The 19,837-nt window shown below is 29.8% G+C and overlaps 1 protein-coding gene across 7 annotated transcripts in view; it reads left to right on the plus strand.

The window, feature by feature from the left end:
* The window catches only part of LOC145246729 (uncharacterized), a 90,535-nt gene that overhangs the window by 30,029 nt on the left and 40,669 nt on the right, over window positions 1–19,837 (plus strand). For 4 of the 7 annotated variants that reach the window (XM_080108479.1, XM_080108482.1, XM_080108480.1 and 1 more), the window contains exons 6-9: window positions 8,713–8,757; window positions 11,716–11,802; window positions 14,226–14,368; window positions 17,253–17,367. In XM_080108479.1, coding sequence (XP_079964605.1) covers window positions 8,713–8,757; window positions 11,716–11,802; window positions 14,226–14,368; window positions 17,253–17,367 — 390 coding nt within the window. The remainder of the gene's footprint in view (window positions 1–8,712; window positions 8,758–11,715; window positions 11,803–14,225; window positions 14,369–17,252; window positions 17,368–19,837) is intronic. The other 3 variants (XM_080108481.1, XM_080108484.1, XM_080108485.1) reach the window with 1 other exon arrangement.

Consider the following 19,837-nt stretch of genomic DNA (forward strand, 5'->3'; position numbering starts at 1 on the left):
CTGGGTTGGTACATCTACCACTAGTCTCTCTCTCTCTCTCTTTCAGACAGGATACAAAAAAGAATCTCCAATCTAATACATCCCTCACTATCAGTGTCAGCCTGTGTCTTATCGGCATAATGTTGCATCCTTGAGCCTATTTTACAATTTTACTTTGATGGAATATGCTCTGATGAACTCCTATCACTTTTGCTCCCTCAATGTACATACTCCCAACTAAACCGACAAGCAGCAAAATCCCACCCTCTCAGTGTGGATGTCTTTTAGATGTTGAAAACGTTCTACTGTAATAGTTTCTTTCCACAGACAGCTACTAGACTTTGAAATTCCTTCTCTGTCTCTTACTTATGCAGGTTTGAATGTAATGCGAACTGACATCTAGCAGCTCAACTCCCCACATAGTCGCTGTATACATGATACCAAATGGCAACACACCTTGTTTGGGGTGAAAAAGAGTTTTTTTTTAAAAACAATTTATTCTTCAAGATAAGATAATTTAATAAAAACTTATATTCATTTGCATATATGGCCAATAAGCAGGATTGGAAGTAGGAAAATGAGATTGTGTTTCGCAATTTTTTTTACATAAGGATTAATAAATTCTATTTGACTACTATTCTTATCTTGGTTGTTGTGTTCACATCGTTTCAACCATATAACCTCCAATCTTCTTCAGAATAATCTAGTCCTGTGGATTAAATGAAGGGCTCAGTTTGAAATTCAATATAGATTCTTGTGTTCGACATAAAGATTCAGATGCACCTGAACAAGGTCGAGCATAAAATCTGTGTAAATATGAATATCACAGCAGTAGTCTAAATAATAAATGTAGCAATACACATGAAAAAATTGAAATGGCTTAAAACATCTAAATAATGGCATACCTAGAAACTGCTTGATGATCTAAGAATTTTTTAAAATCTGTCTAAAAATAAAGAAGTTCTGACTGTTTGTGCCTCACACATTTGGATATTTTCCCGTTTTAAAATCATGTCTTTTGTCACATTCTTTGCACGACTTTTTTAAAACACAAGATTAGCAATGAAATTTGCCATACAAGTGTACTTTTTGTGCAAGTAATGAGAATATGCCACCGAAAATCACCAGAAATTAATGATTTGCAAATAATGCACATAACTATGCTGCAGTACCTTTAAAATATCCACGTATCCTTAAAAATAGAAGTTAGAACTCAAAGTTTAATTGTAATGCACTTTATCTATAAGAAATTGAAATCTAATACTATGGCTGTTTAAAAAAGAATATATTGCAAGGTTTCTTTGATATTATTGTAGATTAATACCTTCCGGTAACACCCCCACCACCTGTTTCCCTAAAATATGTTCTACCTTTTTTAAGGCAATTATATGTGAACACCCTGAAAACTTGGCAAAAAAAGTAAAATTATTTTAGAATTTAGAGTGAGGGATTAGTTATATATATATATATATATATATATATAAATTCATGTAAAATAATCCACCATTTTGGGACCATTTTAGCAAAATGGTGATATTTTGAGGACTTAAAATGGTTGATTTTTAAAATATGACTATTTTAGAACTACCTTGAAATCTGTGACTATCCAAAGCATTTTATAGTTGGTGGTTATTGCTAATGAATGACATTTTTAGTTTTGCACATTTCTACTTAAATTTCATGCTAACGTCAACAGACGCTATAAAATTTATTTTAAATTGTCTATGCACAAATCATTGAACTGACATCCATGTTTAATGTTTACTTAGTAAAAAGGAATTGATAATTTTTAGCTATTATCTCATAACTGTTCCATTGGTGTATGGCTACATAGATTTTTGTTACAGGATGTGTACTTAAACAACATCTTTTTGTGTCGGGGATGAATGAAGTTTTGATATTTTATGCATATTTTTTTTATTATTCAAACATAAAACTTGACATTGCTTTCATTCCATGGTTAATTTGAATGATTTTATTTAACATATTGTATTTTGATTGGCTTCTTTCTTTTATATCATGATTTAGTGCATGATTCTTTATCCCACAAATTCATTTTGTTCAGTCTCCATTTTTGTGTTATACATTTTTCTAATTTTTTGATAAAAAATATTTTCATATAAACAAATCAACAAATGATGAGATCACTGTCCTAAACATAATGCAATCAAAAATTGTGCAGATGCCATAAAATGGTTTCATATTTTTGTTTTATATACTATTACATTAATCATTTTCAGTTGAAATCCATTTAGTATTATGCATGAAATCTGAAGAAAAAAATGTTTAATAAATATATATATATGCCAACATAATCAAGATTTTTACAAAATGGTGTTTTGTGGGAACAGAAAGTAGGGTATTATGTAAAAAGCAAACTGACTTTCTGTTAACTGAAATGAAGTAAGTACTTTGGTTATCCTAGAAAACAATTTTAATTATTTCCAAAATATTATAAAATGAAAGTTGTTAATATTTGTTTTTGATTGAGATAATATACAAAGTTTTTGCAAATTATCTATAAAAACCATTGTGGAAGAAATATTTTTATAAATACTTCAAGTTTTTAAATAAATTAGTTTTGTAATTGACTACAAGTTTCATCACACATTGTTTACGTTTCAGATTTTTGTATTGCTCATGGAACCATGGTTGATTTTTGATGTTGAAACGTTTTTGTTTCTACATAATACTAAATTGATTTTAATTACAAAACATTGATCATGTCTAAAAAAGAAAAAAAAAATCTCGTTTACACTAATTTTATTTGAATTTTTTAAGAAACTGTTTAGGACAGAGATCTCATTCATTAACTAATTTCAGTGTTTGTTGATAAATCATTTGGAAAATTACAAAATACTGAACACTAAATTAATCTCTAAATAATAATTATACAAGGGCGAATCACAAATTGTACAATATATATACATGTTCAAGTTTACCACATGATTGAAACAATTTGAGTAGTGGTGAGAGCTAGTGTCTTTGCTATGGTTGGTCATATAGTAATCGTTGCACTCATATTCGTATTGCTTCATTCTGAGTGATGTGAAAAACTGCAGAGATGAATGTGCAACGTGGTCTATTTCAGGAAGCAACCAGAAACAATTGTTATGTGAAAGATGAATCACAGTAGGGTTTTCAAGAACCTCAATGGTCAAGCAATATCAGGTGGAACTAAAACCATGGAATTCGGGTTATGGAGGAAAATCCAAGGAAGATCAGACAAAATCGTTTAGTACTCAGTTGCATTGCCTATACCTAAGGATTGAGTCAGTGGTGTCTTTTCTAATCTATCTGGTGCTACTAATCAGGCTGTCTGAAGATACTGGCTTCTTAACTGACACTGGGTAGGAGCAAGTTGTAGTATCTGTTGTGCTGCTTCAATTCATCTTTTCTGTTGTTGGTTGGTGAATGGAAAGATCCTTCTAGACTGAAAATTTTTATTATTAATTCAACCCAGTGCTCCTGTGGTGCTACCAGATCAGGCTGTCTGAAGATATTGACTTCCTGGCCTAAAATACACCTAACGTTGATGCTATTTTTCTTTTTTCTCTTTGCAAAAGTCAATCATGTTCTGCAAAGTCAAAATCAAAACAAGAATTTTCCTCTACAAAATAACCAAACTGTGCACCATGATAAATATTTAACAATATAAAGAACTTGAAGCATAAAACCTTTTTCCAAAACTACTGGACTTGGCATTAAATAACCCAAAAATGGTTAAGAGGATGTAAAACAAAAGAATCAAACTAATAAATATCAAGCAAGCTCGTTTAGTACTCTATCACATTGCCTATCACCTATGGATTGAGTGTGTGTCTTCTCTAATCTAGAGTGATGCTCCTGCTTGACATCTCACCTGGCAATCTCCAGTTACTCAAGATTCCATTGTTGAACTCTGTAAATATGAAGCTTAATGATCACCTTAGAATCAATTTTCGCTGTTGCCAGTCACATTTTAATCTGTCATGTTCGATGCTTTCGTCAATATTGAAGTGGATCTGTTGGCATGAATTGAATGGAAAACTCATCAATTGAAGAACATGGTCAAGCGAAAGCATGTCTATCTTTTGGTATTAGGCACATTCAGAGGCATTTGAAAATAAGTTTGTATGTTTCCCAACCTCAGCAAAAATAAATTTACAAAATATTGAAAAACAGTTGATTTTCCTTGTGTCATATAAATAAAATTAAACGTGATATCCTTTTTGTCTAAAGATACTACTACCTTTTTGTAAATTTTCTATTCCTTAAGTGGCAACTGTTCTGTTTCATTGACATGTATGTTGTCTAAATATTTTAAAAATAAAATTGCCTAATGATTAAGAGACTTTATTTGTTTCAGCCAATGTTTTTTTTCTTTGTAAAACTAAAAGGCTTACTTTATGAAACTTGGCAGAAAACTTAGGAAATTGTTTTCTTGATTTCATTTCTCCAATTCTTTGAAATTGCAAAAATCTCTTATACAATTAAAAACTTAATTTTTTTTTTCATTTGACTTTGAATTATTTAATCTTGCAACATTTATTTAATTAACTTAATTTTAATTTCCTGTATTCTCTCAGAAACAAAAACAACACACATTACAAACATTTTAAAATATTAAATTACAAACATTTAAGTGTTTTTCTTAAATTAATTTGCAGTGAAATAAACCAATAAACCATGATCTTTATAATTTTTTAAATATATTCATAATTAGAAGAAAAAATAAAAGTTTAAAAAAAAACTTGCATTTAAAAAATGCTTTAAATGCTTTTAGAATGTTTTTTCTAGTTTATACTGAATAATTATAGTTTTTATTATGTCAGTTCTTATAATGTAATCATGAATCCTTCATAAGTTCTGATATTTATTGTTCCATGTCTGCAACTTATAACTTTTCAATATGGCTGCCAGCATTTTATAGAAGTCATCACCTCAGGACAATAGCTAGAACATTAATGTTATATTGTGTTTTTTAAATAATAATAGTTTGGTTAACTCCGTTTTTTTTTTAGAATTATGATTTCATATTGATCTCCTTTGCAATCTTTGAAATTTCAGAAGTCTTTCTTTTTTTTTTTTTTTTTTTTTTTTTTTAATGTAACCGAGTTTTAAATTTACTGTTTAACATAGTTATTGCAAGTTGACTGGTCAAACTTACTTAAAATGTTAGGAATAACACATGATTTGAAATTTTAAAAAAAAAGTATATAGGAGTAATGTACATAATCAATGACTACATTGAAAAATTATCACATAAAAAAAAAACACTAATGTTGAATTACTTATTACTAAATAAATAATATTTATTGATAATTATTTTTTGTTAATATAAAAGATACAAAACAGATTTGATTATATTTGTGCTACAATGTCATAAGCATATTGACAATGAAGATAGTGTCTATTTAAATTTAGTTTTTTATTATTAAATTGAAATGTAAAGTAAATTTATACATTTTAATGCGAAAAGTCAAATATTTGCTAAATAAAATTTAAAAAAAGAGAGAAAAAGCAATTTTATTTCTTACATAGATTTTAAACGAGAAGTATTTTACTTTTGATCAATCTAAAGCCAGTGTCTAATATTTAGATTGGAAAATCGATCAGTTCTACAATGGGGAACATATTAGTCACCATGTTTATTCTTTTTTAACAATTCTATAATTAGCTGTCTTTACTTTTCATAGTTTGTGCATTAAATTTCTGATGTTTTAATATGTGAGTGATAGCAAAGTAATTTAAAGCCATAAAATTCAAATTCAAATCATATTTAAAATGATTGGCTTGTTGCCTAAGAAATAATAAAGCATCCTAGTGGATATCATTTTGTCGTTTTTCACACATCCTGTCTCTCCTGCATTTCATTTATTGATGTATCATGTTTGCATACAAATATGTAAATGTATATGCACATATAACTTTATATAAGCACAGATATATACACACACTAGCACAAAATAATCCAACTTCTCGGTGGCTTTTAATTAAAAAAAATGTCCATAGGGTCATATTCACCTTACAAAGCCCCTCCACTCTAAAAACAAAATTGAATTAACTTTTTTAATTTGAATCACAAAATAGGATACCTAAGAATTAAAAAAAAAAAAAAACTTCTTGATTTTTTAATATTTTATGCAAATGAGATGTAGCTTTCATTCTATATTTTGTACCCCTTTTATTCCTCAATGAAGTCCAGTAAGTTATGTCATGAATTTGGACGTTCTGGGTCCCAGTTAGTCTCTTGGCACTCGGCGGTCATTAAGGTCCTGTTCGACGAACTTCCCTCAAGTTGTGAAAAGATCAAAAGGGCAAATTGGCACTGGTCACTAAAATCTGTATCAATGGGAAGCAAATGTCATTTCAAGCCAAAAGAAGAAAGAATAACACTTTGATGTATATATTTTTGGATAAAGTAACAATAATTATTCATAGAAAGACTTTATAACTTTAGAGATTTGTGAATCATCAACTTAAGCTCTAAATATTCATGCCCAAGGATCAGTTTCTTAACGGCATGGAGTTCGGCAAATGAAAAGAGTGAAGTCACTGAAGTTTACTCCTGCACTGACATATTGAGAATTCAACTCATAATTCTCAATAATACATGATCTACAATTCCCAACTTTGAACACATTATCAGATCATGAGTTGCCAATGGACTTTTAGGTCCAGGCCCCTCTTTTCTTCATCTGTTTTTCATCTCTATCTGCTACCATGAATGGGAAGATTTTCTTCTCCAAAGATGATAAATGCGTTTCCTTAATTTGCATTAAATATAACCCCCCTTTGTTTAATTTGTTATCAAAACCTCAACCACAGATAAGGGTCCTTTAACATAAAATCCAGTTATCCATTATTGGCGTCGTTGAGTGTGATCCTCCATTCTCAGCTTTGCAATTGATCACTTGACATATTTCAGAAAACTCTGTCAACGGTGCCGATTGGTCTGCTCAGCTTGATTTTACCCTTAATCGGGGTCTGAGTAATAACATGCTATTGATTACCCCTGTAACCGGTATCGATCAAGATCAAGATCTTTATGTTTGTGTTTGGACATGATTCTCTGGCAAGACCACTCTTGACAAGAAATATTTAATACGCCTCGATAAAAACCATTTTTTTTTTTTTTTTTTTTTTTTTATCAAAACGTCAGTCAATTTTTATTTAATAAATCCTCACAGATGTGAATTTCTTCTTCTTTCCATTATCAAATTCCATTTAGTTTTATTGCCCCAAAATAACTCAAAGGTTTTCTTTGAGAAAAAACAGGTTTTGTTATCAATCCTGGTTTTGTTTTGACCCTACAAGCATTTAACACAGTTCAAACTTTTCTTTTCGATCATCTGAATCTTGACGTTTGTCTCCATGGCATATCAACCTTTTTTAACCTGTCAACATTGTCACATTTTTAAATACGATTTGAATATTTTAATTAAATTTAGAGTAATTATTTAAAAATAATACTGTCCATTTTGATCACACATTGATGTAAAATTTTTGTAATATTTACACATTTATACATAAAGATCTATATCTCTATCAATAAAATTGTGACCACTTTTTTTTTGTATCTACATGATTTATGCCATATTTTATTTACTATTAACTAATTATTTATTGAAATAAAAAATACAATTGGGTAAAATAAAACATTGTTTAAAATCCTATTCAACAAAATATTTAATTACAAAAATTAATCAACCATAATGCATTTCAATGTTTTTGTAAATAAATCAACCATTTTAATCTTTTTATGAATGAAAAACAAAATAAAACAAAGAATGCATTATTTAGTGACCTTTAGTAAATTGTAAGCATTTAAACTGGCAAATAAAAATTGCAAATTCTTAGCAAATCCTTATGTATTGCATGAATGAAAGCATTGGAAATAGTTTACATCCAATAATTTTATAAATGGAGGTTAAAAAAATATTGCTTTAACAAAATTAGTTGACAATTTGGTTCAATTAATAATTTAATGACGAACTACTTTAATCTCTTAATACTATAATACTTAAATTTAACTCTCCAAAACCTGAATTTTTTAAATAAGGATTGATAATTTGGATTATTTGAATTATTCAGAGTACTATTCTCATTTTGAGTGTTACTTTCATAATGATTCAGTCAATGTAACCTCCAACCTTCTTCAACTCAAACTCTGGGAATCTTTCTGTTGAACTCTGGGAGTAAAGTACTTGGTAAAATTCAGTTGTAAGTTACATTCTTCTGGCGATCAAAGGTTCAATCCTAGTTGCAGGCGACAATCAAAATACAATTGCGAATTATTTAGAACTTCTATCTAGTCATGGCTGATGGAACAAGAGCATACTACTCCCGTGGATTGTATAAAGATTTTGTTAGAAATTCTGTGCAGATTCTCTGAGTTCAACAAGATATACCTGAAGAAGGTAAGAGATTACATTGAATGAAACATGAAAATAACACTCCTGATGAGGACAGTAGTTTGAATAATTGAAATAATATGAATTTTCAAAATTCTATTTAAGAGGTAGGAGGCTCAAAAAGATTTCCATGCAGATAAGGCTGATTGTTCATAAAATTACATTTGCATGAATTGTTTCAAAGAATGGCATGCACTATTTTTGATGTAGCAAACCATTTTGCTTCTTGATTTTATTTTCATTTATTTTATTTTTTTTACTGTATTTTATTGAGAGAAAGACTTTGGGTCTCTCTCACCTTATTGTATTCTGAAATTTCTTAATCTTTTCTTTCAAGATGTTTCAACCTAAAGTTAAGAAACAACTGCATGAATACACCAAGGTATACACTATTTCCAATACATTGTTGAATTCTTTATCCAATGCACTTGGCGACTGTTTTGTCTGCTTTTTGTTTTTCTTCTGTGTATCAAGAAATGGCCTTTTTATCAGCTTTAAATGAAAATAAATCGGCCACTAAATTTTCCCCATCTACACGCACATAAGTTGACCATTTTTAACAGGATGTGGCAATAGTTTAGTGCTTACCGACACAAACTGAAATTGGCGCACCACATTGAGTTTTTTCTTTTATTGGAACTTCTGCATAACTTTAAGAAATAATGAGATAACCTTTATGTGCTCTCTCATCTGAGTATATGATTCTATGATCATCTCATGCCAACATTTAAATGTAGAAAGTAAAAAAAAAAAAAAATTGTGATTTACTGATTTAATATATATATGGCAATTAAGCTACACAAAATTTTCTTCGTTTCATCCTCATAAAGATATATGTGGTATTAAGTTTGCTAGATTCTTTGCGATATTCGCACGTTTATTATTAGGCAAAGAGAGCAGGAATAACAAAGAATTTGATTGGCTAACTAGCAAACTTAACACCATCTGTATATAAACAAACAATATCAATTCCATGCAATAGCCTGATGATTCCTCACAAGGATGAAATGCGGAAAAAATCTGTGTAGCTTAATTGCTATATATATATTTTCATAACTTACTATCTAGCACTACTCTCATATTGTGCACTGTTGAAGTAAATATTGAAAATAAATACATAAAATCTTATGCATAAATAAAATATAAACATCAACTATAAGTTGAGAAGTGTTTAAATTAGCTCCTTTTTAAGAAAAAAATAGAAAATTATAAAATCTAAAAACTAAATTAAATTATTAAATAAAAAAAGGACTTGCAACCAAATGCAGACATGTAAAAAACGCTATGAGGCTTGTTCAGAATTCCCCCTATATTAAAAAAAAAAAATAATAATCTGTATAATGTATGTACTAGTGACGGAATGAATATCAGACATCAAAAAAATAATGTCAATTGATCCGATCATATTTTTAAGTGAATTCGAGTTTTCCCAATGTTAAAAACCGCTTTCTAACATCTTGCAAGTTTGAATTATGTGGAGTTTTCTCTCTTATTTTCAGCTTGTTTTTAAGATAGTATCACAATAGTGTTGCTGTTCTCTTAGCCACAAAATTTGATTTTCTTATTTAAAAATTAAACTACTTCATCAATTGATGTGATTTTGGGTGTACGCAATTTTCTTTCTGTCACTAACATGTACATGATACAGATTTTTCTTTTTTTTTTAATACGGGGTGAATTCTGGACAAGTACCATAACCATTTACTTGCCTAATTAAATAAAACAAAATAAAAATGCTCAACATAACTTGCACTACTAGATAAGGATAAAAAAATATGCAACATATGATAAATCCTGTTAATTTTTGGATTTTGCTTTTCAATGCCAGGCGTGAGAGATCCAGTCAGCTACATTATTATTGATAATTCTCTGAAACTTTAATAAAGCATCATGTTAAGTACAATTTCTTATGTATTAATTGGCCTTATTCAAAGTTGCATAATGAGTATAAGTGCTCAATATTGAAACCACAATGTTGAATGATAATGAATCTAAAAACTAGCCATTTAACATGTAGTCCCATGACCATCAAGAGAAAATCTGCTAAAGTGGAAAAGGCAGAAGTTGATACGAGGAGATGATTTTATAAGAAAATGATGGTGGTAGTGTCGAGCTGAAAATGCATGGGTTTAACCCAGTATCGTTGGCTAAACCAAGTTTGTATATTTAAAAATATATAATAACCCCCCCCCCCTTTCTTATTTTATTATTCGATTGTGTGTCTTCTTTGCCTCTTTCAGTAAAATGTATTTTTTAGAATAAACAAAGATGATGCAAATTAATGTCTTTTTCTCCCAACTCTAAGTGTTTCTTGTAATTATCCACCCATGAATATTGATAAAAACGATACAAATGTTCATTGTAATTTCAGTAGGGAACAATTTGTAATGGCTTGCATTAAAATGCTCTAATGCCAAGTTTCATAAAGACACCTTGAATTTTTCAAATGTATTCACTAATTTATTAAATTTTAAAAAATCCTGTGTATATTAATAGGAAAGAACCTTTTTAAAATGATTTGTTCATCTCGAAAATAACAGTCATCCATGATCCCACATGTTTTTGAAATGTCAAATTTTCCTTGTTTCCTTTCAAAAATATTTCTTGTATAATAAACCACACTTTGTTTTTGAGGCGAAAAATTGGTCCTAGTAAAATATATAACTGTTTATGCGTTATAATTGGAAATTAAAAAAGGCATGCATTTTAAGTTTTAAAAAAAAAAAAAAAACCTATTGCATAATTGTGTCATGTTGAAATTAGTGAAGATTCCAAAAATTATGAACAATGATTAAATAGATTTGCTAGAACTATTCTTTACAAAAATAAAAACATTGTTATTACCATGTATTCTCGATCAGCCATTTTCTAATTTGAAATAGTGAAAGTTAAGTGAAAACAGGGGAGATAAGTCAGTTTGTCATATGGAATTGACCGCAATAGGAGAAACTAATAAAACTTATTTAATAAATTTAATTTTTTCCTATAATTATTTTTCTACTCCATCATTTTTAGTAATTGTTTACTAATCTCAGCATAAAGCGTAGTTACGTAATAGTGTTCTTTTTTGTATTATTTAGATTCTTTGGACTACTGTTCCTACCTTGAGGGTCATTTTTATCGAAATCAACAGTAGTCCGAAGAATCCAAATAATATAAATAGCCAGTCTCAACTCAAAAATTCAGAAACGTAATGGTGTTTTTACTTAAGATGTACTTTTTTATATCCAATTATAATGCACAAGCACTAATATATATTTTGAATTAATGTTGCTTTGCTTTTCATAATTAAATCCTTTTTAGTATTTGTAAAAATTACATCCTTTTTTTCTTTGTTCAGGTTCCTCTAATACCTGATGTTCCTCCTCCTCGAGAAGAGCCACCTGCAGAATCAGCTTGGGAAAGAGGTTTACGCTATGCTAAAGAGGTTAGTGCTTATCTGTTTTACCTCTTTAAGATTGATCTCTTCAATCGCTACATACATTAAATATATACGGCGCATTTTTTATCCTCTCAATCTATTGTATGGCAGCCCATTATTAGTGAACAAATTTGTCAATATTTTTTGTCATCCAAATTGAGAATTATCTTGCACTTATTCAATAAATTATGTAATTTATTAACTGACTCAAGCAGTTTACTATCACTTTTCAAACTTTTCTGCTTGACACATTAATTTAATTTAATGTGAATGCCTGATAAATTTTGTATCCGAATGTCCTGATAAGTATAAAAAATCGATAATTGAAAAAATTAGATTAAAGAAGGTGCAGTCCAAACTTAATACTGATACAGCCTAACAAGTACATATCAGAATTTTTATCTCCACATAAGCAGAAGAGTGTGGCATATAAAATCAACAGTAGGTTCCTTGATAAGACAGGAGCGCATTTGAAATGAATGTTTCTGTTTAGAGCACAATGGAACCATGATAATTAACTTTTGCATTTTAAACTGTAATTCAAGCAATTATATAAAAATAATTTTAACAAATCAACAGTCAGTTTTCTACAGTGCAATGTAGACTATAGTGTATTGTGGACTAAGTTACTACAGTGAGGCATGTGAAGCTTCCTCCCAGTTATCATGAGTCACTGATTAGAGTAGGCAATCAATTGATTCAATTGAAAAAAATTGGCAATTTCACCGATTTTCATGACAATAAAAGCATTGGAAGTTTGGAACATTCATTGATTTTAATTCAATCCCGGACAATGTCGGGTCTGTCTACTAGCTTTATTTAAAAGGGATAGCTCCAATATATGAATTATGTATATACATTTTCAGCACATTTAAAAAAAAAAAGTGAGGAATGGGTTGGGTGGAAGATGAAAGGGGTTAAGGAGAAGGACAGAAAAATGGGGGAGAGGGAAGAGAGGAAAATAAAGAGAAGGCTGGAGATAGAGAATGTAAAGTTTTAATTTAAAGATGTTACATATATTATTTAACTTTTATTTAGTTTTATATAGCCCTGGGTAATGCCCTGCTAGTTTATTATATAAAAGACTTCCTTTTTTTTTTTTTGTTCTAGCTGGGGATGAGGCATCCTATTGGATGCCAAACATTCACTCACTATCTCAGACATCCCACCGAGAGATCTTTTTAAGATTCTAACCGTCTCTTTAAGTGCAATTGTTTGTATTTCTATTGCACTTGGTTCACCTGATATATTTCAAATTCTTTTATATGAGTTCAGTTGCTCCTAAAATTACTAAAATAATAGAGATCTTAAGATTCCAGTTTCTTTTCTTTTGGTATTTTGTTATCTTTCCCCTCTCAGCTCTGTTTAACCAAGCATCATTGAGGACACTAACTTAGTGGATGGTGTATGACTTATTTCCAACTGTTCTTTCTGATAAACATGTTCCCAGAACTTGCTGTGTGTATATTTCCAGCTAAAAGTAAAACAAGTACAAAGCAAACACCAACAAAGTTGATATGTTTGATCAGCATTTTGTTGGATGAATAACATCTAAAATTTAGAAAAACATTATTCGTTCTCTGGAGGGTTAGCTAGGTCAAGTTTTATCAGGGGTGGCAGTTTTTCAGCATTATGGACTAATTTGGCCATGCTGACTTCTTCCTCAAGCAATCTAAGATATAAAAACGAAAATGTGTGTGTTTCCAACTAGAGAGGAATAGGCTGAGTGAAAGAAAAAAAGGAAGGTGGGAAGAGAAAGATATAGAGATAGAAATTTTAATGTAAATAGGTTACACTTTTGCTCCTGGCAATGCCAGATAATCCTGCTAGTAGAAAATAAAGGAAATAATTTCTTTCACTTTTAATAGACAGAAGTTCCCGTGTTCTTAATAATTTTTTGGACTAAAATAAGGATTAATCTATAGGCAGGCAGAATTAGAATTTGTTTATTTTTTTAAAGTAAAATTCAACCCATTTATTTGTTTTTTAATTAAAAATTTAACTTGTGTATTTGTTATTTTTTGATAAGTTTTGTTCATCAATTTTCTGTTTTGAAATGACTGATTTCTGGCTTCAATAAAAATTATCTGAATATGATTAAATCATACAAAAGCTGAAATATTGCAAATGTAGCAACAGCAAAAATGAGGAAAACTGTAATATGCCAATAACACTGTTTTGAAGAAGGTGAGAAAGTTCAATAGACAAAACATTGTGAGAATAGCAACAATCGATATGAGTAGAAAAATCTAAATTGTGTAAATGTTATAGATACCAATATGCCACATCCTATCATGATTGATGAGTCAAGAAATAGATTTCATTTATTTATTTTTTTATATAAACATTTTTGACATTTTTTTTTTTAAAGATTAAAATAATAAAACTGTATATCTTTATTAAAGATGTATTTTATTTTATTTTTTTAGTTAATGAAGAAAGCTAATCAAAGAAAAGAGCAAGAAACGAATTTTGAAGAGAAGCGGTTGAATCTCGGTTTAGAGGAAGAAAGAGAACAAAATAAAGAGAATGAACAGAAAAGGGCCTTGAAAGATCCGTATTATGATCTTGAGTAAGTTTTGAGATTCTCAGCTTTTCAAAATTCTTGTGCTATTCTAAAATGGTGGTTATCATTAAAAAAAAATGTCCATGATGCTGTCAACATCATCAGCTGCTTCTATTAATGCAGTCTTATGATTTTTTTATTACATACTAACCTGTCTGCTTGAAATTAGTAAAAATGAAAAAAAAAAAAAAAGAATAATGATGAGAGTAGTAGATCTGCTAGAACTATTTAAAAAAAAAACATGTTGGCATTCTACAACTTTCTATTTTCAAATGGTTGATTTTAATATTTTGTCAAAATTATAGACTACAGTTACTTCTCCTGGATTTTAAGAACCCTTCGAAATTAATAAATACTAAAACTTCATAATTTGATAAATCTATTTTTATGACACATAAGTATGCAACAGTAAAGGTGACATTTTTGTCAGTAATGAAATCAAATATATTATAAGTTATATTCTGAGATTTTAAAATTTAGATCTTAATGCCATTTAAGCTGACATATCAAACCTTGATCCTCATTTTCATTTATTATATTTTATTGGCACTATAATAATGAATCTTTCTAAGAGATAATCTAAAAATTGATGTAGTCCTTCTTGAACATCTGATAATATAGAAATAGTTTTCAACTAGCGGAACCCATGGAAATTCTACAGGGGACTCATTCATATGTAATATATTGATGTTGGCGTTCTGTAGATGTTCAACGTAAATGGAGACACTGATATTATTGTAGCTTTTTTTTTTTAAACTGCAAAAGTATTTATCTAAGCTAGCACAAATGCCCGGCAATGCCCAGTCATAAAGTATGCTTAAATATGATATTTTAAGTTTTGCAGATTTTGTATATATTATAGAATTAATGTTCTATCTATTTCTTACAACAGAAATATTTTAAAGCATTAGCAACATGAAAGAATTCCTTGATTATAGTTAATACCCTAATATTTTTCAATAGCTTTATATGGAAAAAGGGAAATGTGTAGACAGCAGCCTAGAAAGAAAATGGCTGCTGAGTTCTTAGAGTGCATCCCAATAAGTCTGGTGAATTATATTTATGACAATGATTTCAGGTGGACTGAAAAAATAACAATAATCTGACTTGTCATGAAGCTGATTGACAACTTCAAAATGATTAAATGGATTGCCAAGCATCAGTTAATAGCCAATTCTTGAAGGTGTGTAATCTTTAATGTACTATATGCATTGAATCGTTATTCAGTCAGTTGATGGTTAGAGATGGAAATGTTCAAAAGATGTATTTTGTCATTCAACACAAAGAACTCTACTTTTACAAATATTATTGTTATAATTTATATGTGGAGTAAAGATTTCTTCCAGTTTCAGTTTTTACATAAAACTCAAAACTCAGTAGACATTTACTTTCTAGTCTAAATAACTGAATCTGTGTCATTATATTTTGAAGTCAATCGAGTAACATCTAGATGATGATTTCTCTTCCACCATGATACAAGTTATGTCTAGCATCGTTTTCGGTTGTGGAGATTCCTCCTTTGTTTGTTTCATCAGGGAAGTCTCACGTCTCTCCTATCACCTTGACTTGCTTCTGTATCACTTTTTTTGTAAAGGGTTGGTTTTAGGGTAATTCTGGTGGCATTTTTTTAATTTCTCAGGTTCTTTTTTAATTTCTCAGGTTCAAAAACCTACCTGTGCAAATTTTCAGCCTCAAAACTTGAACAAAACTTTAAATATGTGAGAACATATTTATAACTTTTTTTTTTTTTTTTTTTCTGCTACAAATCAGAAGATGTCTGTTCTTCAGATGCTGCACTTCCATTTCTTGTTCTCTTTCAGTGGAGGATCGGTCCTTCACGACTGAGACAATTTTTTATTTTTGTACCTTTTCTCCACGTTAAAAAACGACCCTGGTGTCTAACTCTGTCCCGTGGGGAGGCATAGTAAATAGGTACAAATCAGATTTAAGTTTTAGATTTTCTGAAACCTATATTTTCAGAAGATATACTCTGAAGCAAATCTGGCTTGTGGCATTTTGAAGTTTTTGTGGTTTTCTGTTGAATTTTCGCTGAAAAAAAAAAATTAAATTTTGGATTATAGTTTCATAAATTGGCAAAAATTTTAACCGAAAATCCTTTTTTCTTATTTTTTTTCCACTTGAGTCTGAAGTCTAATAAATGATTAAATTCAATAAGTCAAGATATATTTCTGGGTTGCTGAAAAGAAATTTAGTTAATTGGGAACAATTTTGTCATTTTATAACAGTTAATTGGTGTATTGGTAAAATGCAACATCTATGGAATAGGCTAAGATAAGGTAATCTTGAAAACAATGTAAAGCCAATCTTCAATTAATGGGAATTTATAGACATTACAACATAAATTTCACAATTTTGAATTATTGCGTGATATTCCTTTGTTTTTTTTTTTTTTTTTTATTATTTTCAAAATGGCAAACAAGACAACCGTTCTTCTGGTACTCATGAAGTTTTATTTTCTTATGAGTACATAAGGGTGTCTGTCTTGTTCGCCATTTTGAAAATAATCTTTTTTTATAAAAAAAGAAGGGGATAACTCAATAATTCAAACTTGCAAGATTTATGTTGTAATGCCTATGAATTCCCATTAATACTTAAAAATGATTTTCTTATTTAAAAAATAAAAACTACTTGATCAATTACTTTTGGAATTTGCATTTCATCACTAGTACGTACATCATACAAATTTTTCTTTTTATAGAGAATTCTGGACAAGAACCCTTGTTTTTCTTGGAAGTGTAACAAATTATAGAAAGTTTGAAAAAGAAAAATCTATTGTTTCATATCCAACTTTTGTAACTTTCATGATTATTTTTATTGATGGAATTGATTGAATGATGTCAAATGTTGTTTTCATTTTTTTCTTATTCAGAGATGAAGATGATTATTATAAATCTCATGTTCATGGGTGGCAACCGGGGCAGTATGAAAACTTTGAAGTGCGTTGGATTCGAGAACCTGAACATACGAACAATGCATATCGATTGGTAAGACACTGCAACCCACTTCTCTACCCACACAAATAGTACAGCATTTGATTGGATATTAGATAGAAGCATTGTCGGTTATAGTCAGCTAACATACTTCCTAATTCCGGCATAATGCTACCAGAAAGTTCCTTCACTTTTATTATTCTTCAGAATTTCTATTGTAAAGCGATTTATTCAAATAAAATATAAGAATAGGACATCATTGAAAAGTATATGATTAAGATTAACAAAATTATACAAATAAAAATAACACAATTAGTCTTTATTTGCACTTTTAATAACAAAATTTAAAACATAAGTTTTTATTTTATTTAAAATATTATAGGAAATATATGTTTATAGAATTACAAGAATCAACATATTTTTTTAAAATATAATAAATATGTTTATGAAAGTATAAAAATTAAAATATTGAAATCAACATGAAATTTCAAACATCATATAAAAACATCCAATACATAATATTCCCTAAATAGTTGGCTTTGATTCTCTGCTGCCATAGGAATTCTTGCAGATAATTATCAAAAAAGACTTTTCATATTTGTTATGCATGTATATATGTATATACACAAGGAGCCTTCAATAAGTTTGCAGACTTTTTTTGTACACGCATTTAAAATTGTTGTAGACTCTTGAAAATTCAGTATGTTATTGTTATACATCTTATGAAATGACTAATTTTTATGATTTCAGGCTCAAATGAACAGCTACAGCAGGAGTTGGAATACACCCTACTAAAGCCTGATTGTCACAGCTGGTAAATTTCAAAGATGCAATCTGGATGGGAAGACACTTAAGATAAACGCTATGCAATAAAATTCTGTATTAAACTTGAAAAAAATGCCACAGAAGCTTATGGAATGCTTCAAACTGCTTTTGAAACATTTTGCATTAATCGAGCATCAGTTTTTGAGTGGCATAAGAGATTTAAGGAAGGCAGGGAGTCTGTGAGGGATGATGAGAGGTGTGGGAGGAGTAAGGAAGTCAGAATATTGGAGTTTATTGGCCAAATGAAAAAATCTCATGGATTTTGTGTGTCTATAGAGACAATAAATGCACAGTTTGATGTTAGTGTGGGAACTGTACAGATAATTATTCGCGAGAAACTGAAGATGCAGAAGGTTTGTCCTAAAGGTGCTTCATCCTTGTCGCAGACTATTTCATCAAGATGGGCATCAAGACAGTTCCTCACCCTTCCTATAGTCTAGACCTTGCTCCCTGTGACTTTTGGTTATTCCCTTAGCTGAAGGAAAACCTTTGGAGCTATTGTTATGTGATAATTGAGATTAAAGAGGCTGTGATGAGGATAATTGACACGCTCACACAAGAAGACTTCGATGGGGGCCTTCCAGAAGTTGTTGGAACGGTATAAGTGCATTGCAGTCCGAGGAAGTTACTTTGAAGAACAAGAAGATTTTTTTGTGTGTACTATCAATAAAGGTACCCATACCAAAAATTTCTGGAAACATATTGAAGGTATCTTTTGTGTGTGTGTGTGTGTGTGTGTGTGTGTGTGTAAAGTCAAAAGTATATACTTTGGTGGAGTATAAATGGTCAAAAAAAAAAACAACTTCAAATGTAATGGAAAATGGAATAAAATTATGATAATACTCAAATCAGCTCAATGATTGAATCTTTAAATCAAACAATATATATTTTGATGATAATTATTTGCATGTGAGAGCAATATTTGATATATATATGAAAAATATAATGAATCATGAGTAGTCAAGTATAATACTGTTTGAAATTCTTAAATGTTTTAATATAATATTTCGAATTTCCAAAGATTTAATAATGTATATAACAAATACTGACCCAAAGGTGGTCTACTTAGATTTTAAAATTCCCACATCTTTTTTACACATGAGGCAGTTAAAGTATGCCATTATTTTCGATCTGAAGCACAACATCCTTCCAATTTCTTCCTGTTGTAATCAAATCTCTTTTGATTGTTTGTTTCCAGTTCATTTTTAATATTAACTCTCCGTTTTCTTTTTTTTTGGGGGGGGGGCATTGGAGCACTTGGTTGGCAGTTCTCTCTGGGGCTAATCTTAAAGTATGACTGAGCCAGCCTAGACATCGTTTGCAAATTATTGACTATGCTACCTGCTGGTTAGTGCAGTCTCTGGCTTTTTGGTTGGTAATTTGATCATTCTATTTGATCCCTAGAATCCTTCTAAGAGACTTGAAATCAAATGCATTTATTTGCTTCTCTTAGTTGATTTTGAGATGTTAAATTTCACTTAACATCTCAAGTGAAACTGACAGCAGCATGAATAAGATGTTGCTGTTATAAAATCTTATTTGAGGTTAAATTTTTTGTTTCTCCAGATTTTACAGAGTTGGTTAAGTACTGCTGAGGCCTTACCTAACCGGCACTGCAACTCATAGTACATACTGCCTTCCTTCTTTATGAAGCTTTCAAAAAGTGGTTTAGCTAATTCTAAAATTGGTTGAACTTAAA

This window comes from Euprymna scolopes, chromosome 24 (assembly GCF_053919585.1).
Source record: "Euprymna scolopes isolate OS-2025 chromosome 24, ASM5391958v1, whole genome shotgun sequence".
Classification (NCBI taxonomy): Eukaryota; Metazoa; Mollusca; class Cephalopoda; order Sepiida; family Sepiolidae; genus Euprymna; species Euprymna scolopes.